The 15,095-nt window shown below is 46.7% G+C and overlaps 1 protein-coding gene across 4 annotated transcripts in view; it reads left to right on the top strand.

The window, feature by feature from the left end:
- The window catches only part of STX1A (syntaxin 1A), a 76,003-nt gene that overhangs the window by 36,867 nt on the left and 24,041 nt on the right, over positions 1-15,095 (top strand). For 2 of the 4 annotated variants that reach the window (XR_012800442.1, XM_075594491.1), the window contains exons 1-3: positions 1,172-1,231; positions 9,271-9,348; positions 9,723-9,822. Coding sequence is in view for 3 of the 4 variants with exons in the window: in XM_075594491.1 (XP_075450606.1) it covers positions 1,187-1,231; positions 9,271-9,348; positions 9,723-9,822 (223 nt within the window). In the remaining variant the exon portion in view is untranslated. Of the gene's footprint in view, positions 1-1,171; positions 1,232-9,270; positions 9,349-9,722; positions 9,823-15,095 lie in introns of those variants that run through there. The other 2 variants (XM_075594492.1, XM_075594493.1) reach the window with 1 other exon arrangement.

The following is a 15,095-nucleotide window of genomic DNA, read 5'->3' as shown; positions in this document are numbered from 1 at the left end:
GATTGAATGATCTGGTCACAAGGAGCAGAGGCCTCTACCTCTTCCAGGCAGAGGGTGGGTGGCAGAGCAGTTGATGACCTCACCCACCCTTCACTTGGGAGACGGTGAGGAGCTGTGTTGTTCTGTTACCTGGGTGTAATTAGTGTCTGCCTGGACTGGTGCAGTCTCTCCGAGCACCTGCAGCAGGAGGCCAGAGATGTGAGGGGCGGAGGAACCTGCACCAGATGTTCCCAGGGACAGCTGGTGTTTCATTCTGCAGGCTGCCTTAACCGGCACATAGCTTATCAACAGGCGTAACTCCTTCACTACCAAGCACGCCCGTAGTGTGTCCCTTTGTCCATTGCCAGATTGAGAAATCTATAGTGTGTGCTTCTGCAAACTCCTTTCCAAAATGACGGGGGGGCGCTTCCCCATACCCCACCATGTAAAGAATAGTGTTGTTATTTGCGGTGAAGAATGTGGCGGGTGGCGGCACAGTCGCCAAACTGGCGTGTGTGACGGCATGAAGGGAAGATGGAATTGTGGCTGCCAACACTGAATCCTTTTCTGGGTACAAACGGAGCCTTTGGCAAACCAGCATGTGAGGGGATGCTGGGCAGCTGCTGATGTGATGCTGAAATGCAGAGCATGAGCCTGTGCAATCTCACTGCTGTTCCCACACTCACTCTGTATATACATGGGCAGTTTGGCAGAGCAGTAATTAATGGTTTGGAAGATGGGTACCAGACCGGAACTAGCAGAACACGATAGAACGCTGGTGCTAATCACCCTGTACCAAATAGTTGTGCCGTTTGAAGCAGGGTAGGAAATTCACATTGTTCTCTAGATGCCGGCCTGTCCAAATTTGGTGGTCGATATGTGTGCAGGTAACTATAAAGATGAGGTGTCCCATTGACGTGCTACGGGCGGTCAGCCACATGGGATTTTGTTCACTATGCTTGGAAGGAAATCCCAATATGGGAGGGAGAGTTGCGCTGCTGCTGCCTGCGCCGCTCTTGCTTTGCGTTTCTGTAACGGGCCATGCGATTCGTGCTGGCTGCAGCGATCACACTCCCTCTGACTGTGCTGCTTCTATGCTTTGTATAACAGGGCCCTGGCAGGTCTTCCTCTGTTCAGCAGTGCACAGTGACACATAAGTGGGAGGAAAGATTCATCTGCAGCTCAACTCTCTCACAGAGGATGATTTATGACGGTGTCAGCTCTGCTCTCTCACCCCAGTAATTCTCGGGAGGTAGGAGCAGCTCTGCCTTCCCACTTATAACATCAAGCACTGGTCCCTCTCTTCAGTAATCAGTCTCCTCTACCAAGAGCTTCACCGGGAATACTACAGTGCAGCCAGGGAGGAGGAGGCGCCATCCTTGCTCGGCCTAACCCTGATCTTATCCACAACAATCTTATAGTCCCTGACCTGTGTGAAAATGGATCACACAACCCCTTAATATAGTATGATCAAGATTCATACTTTAACACTCACTCCGGGCGATATTCATCTGATGACACACAAAACTGAGGACAATATGTCTAGAGCTACAAATAGAAAAATATCATTTGTAATGTATTTTTGTGTTTTGAGTGACATTTTCTTGTACTTGTATTTGAGCTGGTCTCTCTCTCTCTTTAAATATAAATGTATTTGAAGCAGCAATTCTTGTACTTTCAGACGAAGTACTGCAAACTGAGGTCAAACGGTGTTACTTTCAGCTACAGTATGGAAATATCCTGAGATATTAAAAATGTTCCCCCAGTTTTCTTTTTCATCATGAGAATATGATAATAGCGGCTTTCCATTGGGTAACCCCAGTGACTGTCTCCTATTTATGGTGCTTAGTAAAGCACAGTATGTATGTATATATATATATATATATATATGTATATATATATATATATATATATGTATATATATATGTATATATATATGTGCAGAATACACTGGACTGGACTGACACGGCTATTTTCTGGTGTGTGTGTGTGTGTGTGTGTGTGTGTGTGTGTGTGTGTGTGTGTGTGTGTGTGTGTGTGTGTGTGTGTGTGTGTGTGTGTGTGTGTGTGTGTGTGTGTGTGTGTGTGTATATATATATATATTTATTTTTATTATTATTTTTTTTTTAAAGTTCTGCTTAGCTGTAAAAAAAAAAAAAAAAACCCCAAAATCAAAATGAACAAAGTCATTGCCACCCTAAAACAAAATGAATGGGGCTTGAATCCTCCGGGGCTCACTTAATGGTGGCTTTAGTTTGCCTTGAGGCAGCTATTCAGGACTTTTGAACCCTGAATGCAAATGTGGTATAAATAGGGAAAAAGAGGTTATGCACAGTACTTGATGTGAGCTTCATCTTTTTGGGAGGGGACAGTATATTCAGTCAACTATAATGGTCACTGTCACTGGTTCACAGCTATTTAATCTGAAGGGCAATAACCATCAATAAAGGCGATGGTGCTATCAAATACAAAAATTGATGACCTCTACTAACTAAACTGAGATGATCCATCAGACACTTTGTGGCTCCAGAAGCCATCCGGTGTCCCATTCACTTGTCTTCCTGCGCTGGAAAGTGTTTTATGGCAGAACACTGTTTAATAAATATGGGAATATTTTTCTACCCTATAAATCTCTTGTTATTTTCTTATTTACAGCTTGTCAGACCCGAACAGAGTTCAGATTGCCCTGCGTTCTGCAAAAAAACAAACATATATCTGTTAAAGATGTGTGAACACCTGCGCTGCACAAGGGGCTACCAGTGTAAGGCTGCGGCCCCGCTGCCTGTGCTGCACGCGCCTCTGTGAGGCTGGCGGTGCATGCAGCCGAGTCCCCCGGGCTGCAGTGAGCTGCAGGGGAAAGACATCGGGGGGAGTGACGGGGGCACGGCCGTGACGTCACCCGGCATTTTCGCCCTCATTGGCTGAACCACCGGGGGCGTGGCCTAGCGCTCCGTCGCGAGTCCTGATCTCGATTCTCTTGAGAGCAGGAGTTTCTTTTGGCGCAGCGCGGCGGCCGCCCCTCGCTGCGGGCCCGGGCCTATTGGGGGGCAGGTCCTGTCCCTGCAGCGTCCGCCACAGCGGGCGCTGCAGTAACCAGCGGGGACCTGGCCTAAAGCGTATTAAAGTGCAATAGGTTCTGAGCCCTGTGACAATAATGTGGTGAAAGAAAGTCACATCACTGAAAAGGCGGAGTCAGGAGTTCCACGTCTGGAACCCAAGTCGGGTGGAATGACAGGCGAGACTTAGGAGCCTCTTCTTCAGGCTCATGGACAGTCTTTTCTTCAATTGGTGTGGGTTATTCATAGTTGTGTAATAGACCGGGGTGTCTGAAGGGCAGGAAAATGTGTCTTATTTAGGGTCAGATGCACTAAGCTCCGTTAAATCAAGTCAAATACCGTGAAGTTGCCTAAATAGGTAACAGGCGTTCTTTTCCACGTGTTTAACGGGTATCCACTAAGGTAATTATATACAAAATAAACGGCCGCTGTTTAACTCATTAGCATAGTGTTAACGTTAGGTTCATCTAGCAGTAGGTTCAAATAATGTGACATTGAGATACAATATACTTTGCAAATCCAATTAGCATGTTGTACAGTATCTCAGGTGTGCTTTTTTGTGCACTGGTGTCTCTCCACATGTTGTTTGAAGGGAGGTTTCAGGGGATATATATAGCACATGTGACTATACCTAAAATAGGTCTCTTCCTCTCTCTATCCTTTCCTCCCACAAAACCCATATCTCAGGCTCTGAACAAAGCCACCAGGCATTAACATGAATGACCCTCAGTGGATAAGGGCAAACACATTTTGTTGCATGTCATTAGTGCTAATGGCAGGATACTAGTGTAACAGTGTTTCCCCCATCCTCTGGGAGATCTGCCTATTACAGGGTGTGTAGTGCTGACTACCTATTGGTTCACAGAAGCTCTGAGGTTCCGCTGTTGTTATTGGGGAAGACAAGACAGGCTTTTGGGGTGATAGCTGTATCTTTCTCACTCTTGGTTCAGCGCCTCCATCTCTTGCAGGCTCCAGGAGTCCCGGAGGCAATCCCTGCGGGAGAACTCTCTGGTTCTCCCCCTGATAGATTGCAGTCTCAGGCAGGAGTATATTTTATAAACAGGAACACTCTTTATTCTTCAACTCAGCATACACTGCATACGCTTGGTCTCCAGCCTTAGGGTGGTCCCTGGTCTCATACCCCAGGCATGGGCCCCAAAGGTTGGTCCTTGCTCTTCCCCTACTCCCTGATGGAGTAGGAATTATAGTCCTCATTCCCCTAAGGGAGGGGATAGAAGGTGACCAAAGCCCTGCGCACACTCTTCTGTGGGACCAGTCTCTCTCAGGGGAGAGACAACACTGACTGAATTTAGGATGTGCAGCCCCTTAAGTACCGAGGGGGAGGGTCCAAGGTCTAAGCCCCTGATTGGGCAGAACACAGGCCTCAGCCTGCCTCCCCCCTTGTCACTCAAGGGAGCTACTTGCTGCTGGGGAAAACCCTGGATTGGGCCGAACACTGCCTGCACTGGTACCAGGACTTACATGTCAGGCAGGGTAGACATAACCATATTATCAGGCGTTATTTCGGGAGTAGCACTGGGTTGATAGGTTATTTGCTTCAGTGCATAGGCGTTAGGTTAATTTCGGTTAACGTTATGTTAAATAAGCTAACGGAGTTTAGTGCATCTGACATAGTGTATAAAAAAGGAGGAGATAAAGAGGCACAGTCTCCATTAGTAGCAAATTCAAATAATGGCAGTGATCTGTTAATATGTTGAAACTGCACAGAAAATGAAACATGTATAGGTATTCTTAATATAGGTTTTAAACGTTGTCCTGCTCAAAACAGTGTAATTCCTTAGTGCATTCCTGATGAGCAAGGTGATACAGGTAGTCCTCATTATCCAACGTTTCACTTTACAACGAATGGCATATCCAACGCTTTACAATGCAATCCTATGGGCCGTTTTCCGACGCCTGAATGCGTTATCCAACGCTCACCGCCACTGATTAACATGGGACTCACTTTACAACGGTTGCACTATCCAACGCTACTTCCAGACCGGATTCCGTCGGATAACCGAGGACTGCCTGTATTTGCAATTCTTCTGCCAGTGCTCCAATTCTCCCCTGCAGTCCTGTACATGTACTGTACATGAAATCCTTAAAGAGAGGAGTGGACACATTGGATTTTAACAAAATCTATTTATTATTATTATAAATCGACGTTTTACGTGATATATAGCCTTTCTCAAGAAGATGCCAATGTTGTTGAATGAAGTTTATGCCCTTCTGCATTATTTTCCCCTTTCCTTCATGGGGGCTAATTCTATATATGGCAAAGTGGTCGTAGTTTTAGGCCAAAAAACCTCAATGACGTCTGTGGAAATTTGTATCTGCAAACGGTCTGATTGGCCGCTTCTGCGTATATAGAATAAGGCCCTTAGTCCATATTCCAAAAATATGGTTAACTTATCATTAGTGTGAAGAAGACAGAATTTATTTATTTTTAATTTAGCGGTTTCAGGCACCTTGGACGATACAGATCAGCATAATTGAGCTTGTTTGAGGATGTGGAGCACACATTTTCATTAGTGTACTTTTGCTCTTGCGGTAAATGTCTGAAATTTGTTTCATGTGGGTTTTTATTGTTTTTTTTTTACATCTGATGCTAATCTCTTGAGGTTAACACAACCTGAGACCTGGAATATTCAAATGCCCCAATGAGAAGAAAAATTGCTCATTAACAGGCAAAAAGTTTGAAACCTTCAATTATAACAATTCATATAGGACTATCCCAGTGATTTTCAACCTTTTTTGGGGTAAGGAACCCTATCATTCTATTGTGAAATTCTGCAGAACCCCAACCCTCTCTAGTAGCGCGTCCGAGATCAGATGCATTGTAAGGAATCTCAACCCTCTCTAATAGCGCGTCTGAGATCAGATGCATTGTAAGGAACCCCAACCCTCTCTAATAGCGCGTCTGAGATCAGATGCATTGTAAGGAACCCCAACCCTCTCTAATAGTGTGTCTGAGATCAGATGCATTGTAAGGAACCCCAACCCTATCTAATAGCGCGTCTGAGATCAGATGCATTGTAAGGAACCCCAACCCTCTCTAATAGTGCGTCTGAGATCAGATGCATTGTAAGGAACCCCAACCCTCTCTAATAGTGTGTCTGAGATTAGATGCATTGTAAGGAACCCCAACCCTCTCTAACAGCGCGTCTCAGATCAGATGCATTGTAAATTTTTCTGTATTTGGTACCATTTTCAAATTAACTGAAAAGTACAAGGAACCCTATAGGGATGTCCGTGAAACCGAAGAGTTCCTAGTAATCCCTGTTGACAAAAACCTGGTCTATTAATTAAACTCCCATATTGTCAATGCAAAATCGTATGAAACCGGCATGCAATAGAACACGATAAAATTCTGACGTTTTCACTGTATTTATTATAAACTATCTATTTATAAAAACCGTGCATGTACAGTACGTTTCGCTCAATTTGATTGAGAGGCACCAATTTCTGACTTGTACACTTCCAAATGCATTAACCTATCGTCCATGTGTTAAAATAACGGGGAAATATGCTAATTTAAATCATTTTAGTATATTTAGCATATGTAAATTTGCATATTTCCCAGGTGTGCTCATCACAGATACCAAATAGTGGCAAAACCGTCGGTTCTTGCCCGGTTTGGATAAGCAATACGGAGACATGCAAATCAGTGCAAAATAAACAGCCGGGTTTGCGTGAAACTGCACTTCTCGAAGTTTAAAGAAAAGTCCCCATGGAGCCACTCCTTCAACACCTGCTCCCAAAACCACGCGGCAAATCACTGCTGCAAGTTGTCGCCGATCCCCTTCTTACATACGGAAACATGAAAAAGACGCGCAACCTAAAAGTTCAGTTCTCCTCCCCCCCCCCCCCCAAAAAAAATGATTCATCTTGAAAGGCAGCTCAGTGTGAAGACCTAAAAATGAGATTAGACACGTGCAAAGTTTTGACACACGTCGGCGAACTTGTCAACTAATGTCTCTCTTTTCGGTTCGGCGGAAAAGTTCGATTCGATCCAAAAGTTCGCTCAACGCTAAAGACCGATGGGCATTGCAAGTCACTGGTGCCACTTTGCGAATTCTGAACAGTTTGGGCCGTTTCGCCAGAAGTTTTTGGAAAATGTTCTAAAACAGCGGCGACGTACATCTCGCCAGGTTCACCCCTCTCTGTGGCAGATTAACATAAATAAATAAATAATAATTATTACCGAGCATATCGTTTCCTAGCTGTTTTTTTTTTTTTTTATTTCATTTGAATTATTATTATTTGGAAGGGGATGTGGCAAAGTTGGAGGAGCTTAAGCAGCCATGTTAACTTCCGTTTTGGGCTCAGTATTTAGGAATAAAAAACACTGTTCCAAAGTCAGGTAACAGTGAAAAAACGAGAGTGGTAAAAAAACATACTCTATTGCATAATATTGGAAGAAATACGCCCAAAGACAAAGTGAGATTTGTGTATCTTACAGTCGGTTTCAAAAAGGGTGTAGCGAAATTAATCTGAGACATCCATTGTATTGATAACAGCACTGAATAGTAAAAAATATTAATCATGTTACTACCATAGCAACAGCTTACAGAAAGAAAGACAGATTACCCTTGTGGAACGTTTATTTCCTGGGTAACCTCGCCCGCCTGAGACGTCCATCCACTCCCACATACCTTACGTCCTCTTACAAAAAGCACATCACAATAGTGTTTGACCAGGGCCGTTTTAAGACCTTCGTAGGCCCTAGGCACTTTTATTTCTAGAGGCCTGTGTGTCCGATATTTTTACTCATTTTTATGCTAATTTCATAGTTTCTTTGTTTCTTTCGATACTAGCGATATTTGGCATTGATACTTTTTCTTTTCGATATTTAAAGGTATTGATACTTCCATGGCAATTTAAATAAAAATTGGCTGTTTTCTCTTATTTTGTGATTTTTTTTCTGTTTAGGTATTTTTTCAAGTGAAATATTGCAGGCCCTAAAAGGTTCGTAGGTCCTAGGAACTCTGCCTAGTCGGCCTAATGTATAAAGCGGCCCTGTGTTTGACTAGGACTTGCCAAAATACCCCATCCACTTACTGCAAGCTTTATTTATTTGAAGATGGTTTTTCCCTTGAAATAGTTACTTTACAAATATGGTTGTTATCTGAGGCTCTCAGATATACGCTCTCTTCCCAGCACGGCGGCATCACAAATAGGTTTCTTCCTTCTTTGAACTCGCTATCTCAAAGGGACATGTTGAAAATAGCTGTTACATGCCATAGGAAATAAAGAACGCCTGCTGTACAGAATTCTACTGACAAAGTACGCTGAAGAAATCTTTCAAATAAATACGGGGGGGAGGGGGGGGGCACCGTTTAATGTCACAACACCCGTTTGCAGCTCTTGATACATACTCCCCTCCGGTGTAACCCTATTGACCTTTTACAGTTCCAGAGGTCGCCAGAGGGGGCTCCACTTTCATTTCAATGGGTCTGGCCTCTCCATCAGAGCGGTCACCCCAAGGACCCACTAACAAGTGCTGTAGCAAGTACATCATAAGGGCAATGTAAAGATCAACCCTATCACTGCCAATGGCTCACCCTGGTCCTATGTGGGACCACACGCACCTTTTACATTTAAAACGGAGCTGATCTCCTGTCCCCTGATCTCGTAGTTTTTTTGTTGTTTTTTTTTTTTGTGTGTGTGCTGCTTTTGACAAAAACTACAAATATGCCCCCCCCCCCCCCCCCCGGGCTCGAGAACAGAAAGTCACAACGTCCTCTCCTGATGACCTTGCCACTTTCTATTGGCCGCGGGAACAAGTCCTGACAATTTGGTCATCAATGGGCAAACCCAGTGGGAACGCCTCGGAAGCCCGGGGGGCCACAGATTAGCTCCGAGGGACATTCCTGGTTTAGGTGAACTCGAAAAGTAATTAGTTTATTTTACCCAGGTTTTTCAAATGTTCTGCTAAAAAAGGTAGAATTTCAATTTCGTATTGAAGGTGGGCACACGGCGCTTACTGCTGGGGGTTTTACGGACTTCTTACCGTTAATGACAAAACATGAAGTGCAAACAAAACATCTGATTTCAAAGTTGTAAGCTGAATCTTCCTGTCTAGTCCCTTTAATGCCTGCGGACTCTTTTTTAACCCTTTGCTGTGCAAGCTGGTGAATGCGATGGGCTACAGTGTACACGCTACACCTTTTTCAGGCAATTTCTGCATCGGTGCAGGGACACTGGTAATTGTGAGTTGCTTCATTTGCAGGCGAAGGAGAACGAAGAGGACGATGAGGTCACCGTCAGCCTGGATCGAGATCGCTTCATGGATGAGTTTTTTGAACAGGTATGATGTACCCCGGGATCTTCCTTTTTATCGCGTGGCCGGACAGAGATCCACTGACACCCGCTGTATACCTTTCCCGGCTATGGGCCTGTAGAATAGAAGAGAGAGAGGAACATGGGCCATCTAGAAGTAATAGGGTCCAAGTCCCTCTGAAAGCTACTTAGGATCTGTTACTACGCTCTTTGTCTGACTGCATATTATCTTTAACTTGTATGTGTATGGTGCCCACATACTCCGCAGAGCAGTACAATGTGGAGCCCTCCTTATCGTGCAGCTAGCACTTCCCTTAATACTCGCAGATCTTATTCAGTAGTTCCCCTTCTCCTGGTATACCCATCCCTATCCTCTGGTGATGCTGTGTCTCGTGTTTTCAGGTGGAAGAGATCAGAGGGTTCATTGACAAAATCGCCGAGAATGTGGAGGAAGTCAAAAGAAAACACAGTGCTATTCTCGCCTCGCCCAACCCAGATGAGAGTAAGTACAGCTTGCTACTAATCATACATATGGATGTGTGGTCATCCAGTTCACTTTGGAACCCCAGCACTCACTTACATTCGCACGTGTCATTTGAAGCGGAACATTGAGTGTTGTTTCTTTGCGACATATTCTTGGCATTGTCTGTGCATAGGCATCAGTACCGTTGGGAAATTGGTTTGCTGTATATTAAGGCCTGTAAGGGGTGTGTGCAGAGGTTCATATAATGGAGACCGATTTGGGTGAAATGATATCTTGGCTTTATTGAGCCTGTTCCTTTTATCCAGGCAAAACATACAAAAATAACAAACCCCTATCTCTTTATAAGGGCTAACTTACTTCCCCAGACCCTATCTGCAGGACTGGAGGGATATTCCCATTACCAGTCTATCACCCCAAAGTCTCAGGAAGTACCTTAAGCAGGTGGCCCTCTATGTCAGTCTCCGGCTGGGACCGGGGTCCTCTGTGTCCAGGAATATAGGTCTCTGGGTGTCTTGATCTCAGCACAGCCTTTGTGCTCAAGACAGTGTCTGTGCAAGTGCAAGCTTCTCTGCTCTCCTGTGTCAGCCCAAATGTGAGCGAAGGAATCTCCTTCCTGTTTCTCACATCAGGCTTTTCTAAAAGTCCTAATCAGCCATGTAGAGTCTGGTTGATTGCCTGTGTGCAATTAACCAGCACACTGCTGGATTTAGAGGCAGTTTCTCTCAAACAGTGATAAGTCCCTGTTACAAGCAGGATGGACAAGATTTTGTAGAATTGGGGTTTTGTTTTTCTCTTTGGTAGAAGATAAAAACAGCTGAACTGATTTCCACAGAAATATATATTCGTTACAGACTGTTCCCATGTACAGTATTACATTTTTCTTTCAAACACAACTGTTTTTGTACTGAAGCAGACACACGTATTCATCCAGTAATTGTAGTTATGGCCAGTTTGCAGATGTGATAAACCCAAATCCTTTGAATGTTGCACTATGTGTTGGGGTAGGATTGTTGGGTGCTGCTGTGTGTTGTTCTTGTGATTATGCGCAAGGCTGGTCTGCACATTCAATACAATACTGCTGAAAGGGACCACAATGTATGTGCTGCAACTCCTGTTATTTAATTAATAATCCCCGAAGAACAGGGCATTACTGGCCAATAATGCCCTGGCTGGAAGAGTTGAAGGCCCGAGGCGAAGCCGAGGGACTTTAACCCAGCCAAGGCATTATTGGCCAGTAATGCCCTGTTCTGAGGGAATTATTACTATTATAGGCTAAATGTAGACTTTTTTTTTTAATTTTTCATAAAAAATATAAATTTTTGTAGTCATATTGATTTTTATCAGCATGATTGTCTACATTCTTATGCTTTTACTGCAAGTTTATAAAAAAAAATTATACATATACACAGCCCCCTCTATACACACACACACACACACACACACACACACACACACACACACACACACACACTGCAGTCCCCCCTCTACACACAAACACACACTCTGCAACCCCCCCTATATACACAAACACACTGCAGTACCCTGTACACACTGTGCAGCCCCCCTTCTCTACACCCACAAAACACACTGCAGACCTCCTTCACCCTCTACACTCACAAAACACAGCAGCCCCCCCTCTACACCCACAAAACACACTGCAGACACACACCAACAAAACAGACGGGGGGGGGTTTGATGACTCGAGTTAAGCCCCCCTGTTCTATAAGATGCCCCTCATTTTTCTTTATCATTACGATAACTTACTCCCTTGTGAAGTCCCCCCTTTAGTTTCCTTTTTTATTGTACTGCAGATCAGGACAAGATCCGTGATCACAGATCACAGACTCTGTGCAGAATAGTTTCATATATGAAGGGCTCCTATGCTGGTCCATTCAAATATATCACCCCCTACAGCGCAGCTATACGTCTTCGGGACAAATATATTCGTGATGCTGCATCGTTATTCAAGACCTAGAAATGGCTTCAATTGTACATGACCACTATTTATTTGTGTTTTGTTCGCACTATGGCCGCTGCGTGTAACGTGTTACACCCCTGTGTTTATTCCTCTCGCAACCCTGTGTGCGCGCGCGTTTCGCCGTCACACATGCCTGCGTTTTTTTCCTCCCCGTCTTTCCCATCCGGATTTGCCAGTCATGACAAGCCAGCCCTGAATGGAATTGTTCCAGCTCTCCAGAGCGTCGCCAGCAGCTGTCACTTCTAGCAATTAAAACTGGCTAATAGTTTCTTTCAGCCCGAGCTCCCTTTTTCTGTGTGTGATTTGTTCAGTGGGCGAGGTACAGTAAGGCTCAGCGCTTTGTATTGGAGGCATCATTGGATTCCCAAGCGCTCCTAGCTGTAAATTCCCCCTTTGCCTTAATCACTGATTTCTGCATCGTTTTTTTTCCCCACATACTGAACCATATCCTATTGGGTAAGATAAATCTCGGAAGCAATAGTCGAAGTGGTGGGGGGGAAAAAAAAGTATTAGTGCTGTGTCAAATATAAAAATCTGTATTACGGTAGTTAAACATTTGGGAGAAGTGATTTGCACCCTATATTTTAGGGCTCCATGTTAAAAAGGATTTGAAGCAAAAAGTGACACGGTGTGCTCATTTGCATGTTATTTCCCAGAATCCCTAGCTGCAGTGGAAGCATCGTATGCTAGGAGATAATGGGGAACGGCAGACTTGTCTGAGATGTGAATGTGCTATTTCTATTTGCTGTACACCATACATTAGATAGATTGATAGAATATCTATGCTAAGACGGCAGTAAGGGAGCGAGACTTCCAGGAATAAAGCCATCTTTCTTTATATACAACGTGGAAATAAGGATGTAGGTATGTTCGTCAAAAAGTAGTGGTACTCGGGGATTGCGAGTTAAAAAAAAAAAAGTAGCGAGACTCTCGTTGTATGTAACAAAGTATTGATACTCCGCACACCGCTAGTACCAGCACTTGCTGATCACTGCTGCAAAGCCTTGTAATGCCAGGTACTGGGCTCTTATTTAAGTTCCCTCGTGCCGCTCCTCCATCACACCATGTAATGCGTAAAATGCAGTGATGGCAACGTTTGTCTCAACACCCATCTGGGAACTCAAATGATTCTAAAAATGGGGACAAATTTAACTGGAATGAAAAAAAGAATCCATCACATTCTCATGCATCATACGCAAGTATCACGTGACTCCTGTTTCCCCTTTTTGAACCGCTCTTAGGCCTTGCCCCCGCTGCAGCGGACGCTGCGCTCACCAGAGCCCTCCCCGCAACGGCGCCGGGCCCGCTGCGAGGGGGGGGGCCGCAGCGCTCGCGCGAGAGCTACTCCTGCTCTCAATAGAATTGAGAGCAGGAACTCGCGTCGAGCGGCTAGGCACGCCCCCCGGCGGTTCAGCCAATGAGGGCGAACCTGCCGGGTGACATCATGGCCGCGCCCCCGTCACTCCTCCGGCACGCCCCCCCCGGTCTCTGCTCCTGCAATGAGCTGCAGACCGGGGAATCGCCGGAACGCGCAGCCGAAAGCGCAGGCGCGCATTAGAGCGCCGTGACCGGGGCCTTAGCCTTAGGCTGCGATTATAGTAGGCGCGACGGTGTGTGCGATTTCGCGCGCTGCAACAACAAAGTGCAGCAGTTGATAGGGGCCGGCCGTAGTGAGCGCGATGCAGAGCGACCGCGTGGCGGATTTTTTCAAATAACAAATCGTTTTTTTTTTTTGTTTTTTTTTCGCGCCGCGTTACTTGAGCAGTTCAGCCAATCAGGGCGAACCAGCCTGGTCACGCCTCCCCAATCGCTGGAAGCCCCCAGTCATCAAGGGCCACCAACACATCAGGTTTTCAAGATATCCTTGCTTCAGAGAGAGACTTGAGAGAGAGAGGCTTGAGAGAGAGAGAGGCTTGTGAGAGAGAGGGGGCTCGAGAGAGAGAAAGGGTCTAGGGTCTCTCTCTCTCTCTCTCGAGGGGGGGGGGGGGCTCGAGAGAGAGAGGGGAGAGAGAGAGACAGGAGCTCGAGAGAGAGAGGGGTGCTCGAGAGAGAGAGGGGGGCTCGAGAGAGAGAGGGGGGCTCGAGAGAGAGTGAGGGGCTCGAGAGAGAGTGAGGGGCTCGAGAGAGAGTGAGGGGCTCGAGAGAGAGAGAGGGGCTCGAGAGAGAGAGAGTGAGGGGCTCGAGAGAGAGAGTGAGGGGCTCGAGAGAGAGAGTGAGGGGCTCGAGAGAGAGAGTGAGGGGCTCGAGAGAGAGAGTGAGGGGCTCGACAGAGAGAGGGGAGAGAGAGAGACAGGAGCTCGAGAGAGAGAAGGGTGCTCGAGAGAGAGAGGGGGGCTCGAGAGAGAGAGGGGGGCTCGAGAGAGAGTGAGGGGCTCGAGAGAGAGTGAGGGGCTCGAGAGAGAGTGAGGGGCTCGAGAGAGAGTGAGGGGCTCGAGAGAGAGAGAGAGAGAGAGTGAGGGGCTCGAGAGAGAGAGTGAGGGGCTCGAGAGAGAGAGTGAGGGGCTCGAGAGAGAGAGTGAGGGGCTCGAGAGAGAGAGTGAGGGGCTCGAGAGAGAGAGGGGGGCTCGAGAGAGAGTGAGGGGCTCGAGAGAGAGTGAGGGGCTCGAGAGAGAGAGAGAGAGAGTGAGGGGCTCGAGAGAGAGAGTGAGGGGCTCGAGAGAGAGAGTGAGGGGCTCGAGAGAGAGAGTGAGGGGCTCGAGAGAGAGAGTGAGGGGCTCGAGAGAGAGAGTGAGGGGCTCGAGAGAGAGAGTGAGGGGCTCGAGAGAGAGAGAGTGAGGGGCTCGAGAGAGAGAGAGAGTGAGGGGCTCGAGAGAGAGAGGGAGGGGCTCGAGAGAGAGAGAGAGGGAGGGGCTCGAGAGAGAGAGAGAGAGAGGGAGGGGCTCGAGAGAGAGGGAGGGGCTCGAGAGAGAGGGAGGGGCTCGAGAGAGGTTGAGGGGCTAGTGAGAGGTTGTGGGGCTCGATAGAGGTTGAGGGGCTCGAGAGAGAGTGAGGGGCTCGACAGGGACAGAAAGAGAGGGGCTCAACGGAGAGAGAGGGGGAGGGAGAGAGGGCTCGAGAGAGAAAGAGACAGAGGGGCTCGGCAGGGAGAGAGAGATGGGGGCTTGACAGAGACAGAGAGGGGGGGAGAGAGAGGGCTCGAGAGAGAGAAAGAGACAGATGGGCTCGACAGGGAGAGAGAAAGGGGGGGGGCTCGACAGAGACAGAGAGGGGCGAGAGATGAGAGGGGCGAGAGAGAGACGCCCCCCCCACTTGGCGCACCCCTGCATTGGGCCACAGTCCGTTTGTGTTGTCAACCACAGCAGTCTCCTGGTCT

The sequence above is a fragment of the Ascaphus truei genome, chromosome 3 (genome assembly GCF_040206685.1).
Source record: "Ascaphus truei isolate aAscTru1 chromosome 3, aAscTru1.hap1, whole genome shotgun sequence".
Lineage (NCBI taxonomy): Eukaryota > Metazoa > Chordata > Amphibia > Anura > Ascaphidae > Ascaphus > Ascaphus truei.
Note: the sequence above shows the minus strand (reverse complement) of the source record. Positions and strands in the feature narration are given on the sequence as shown.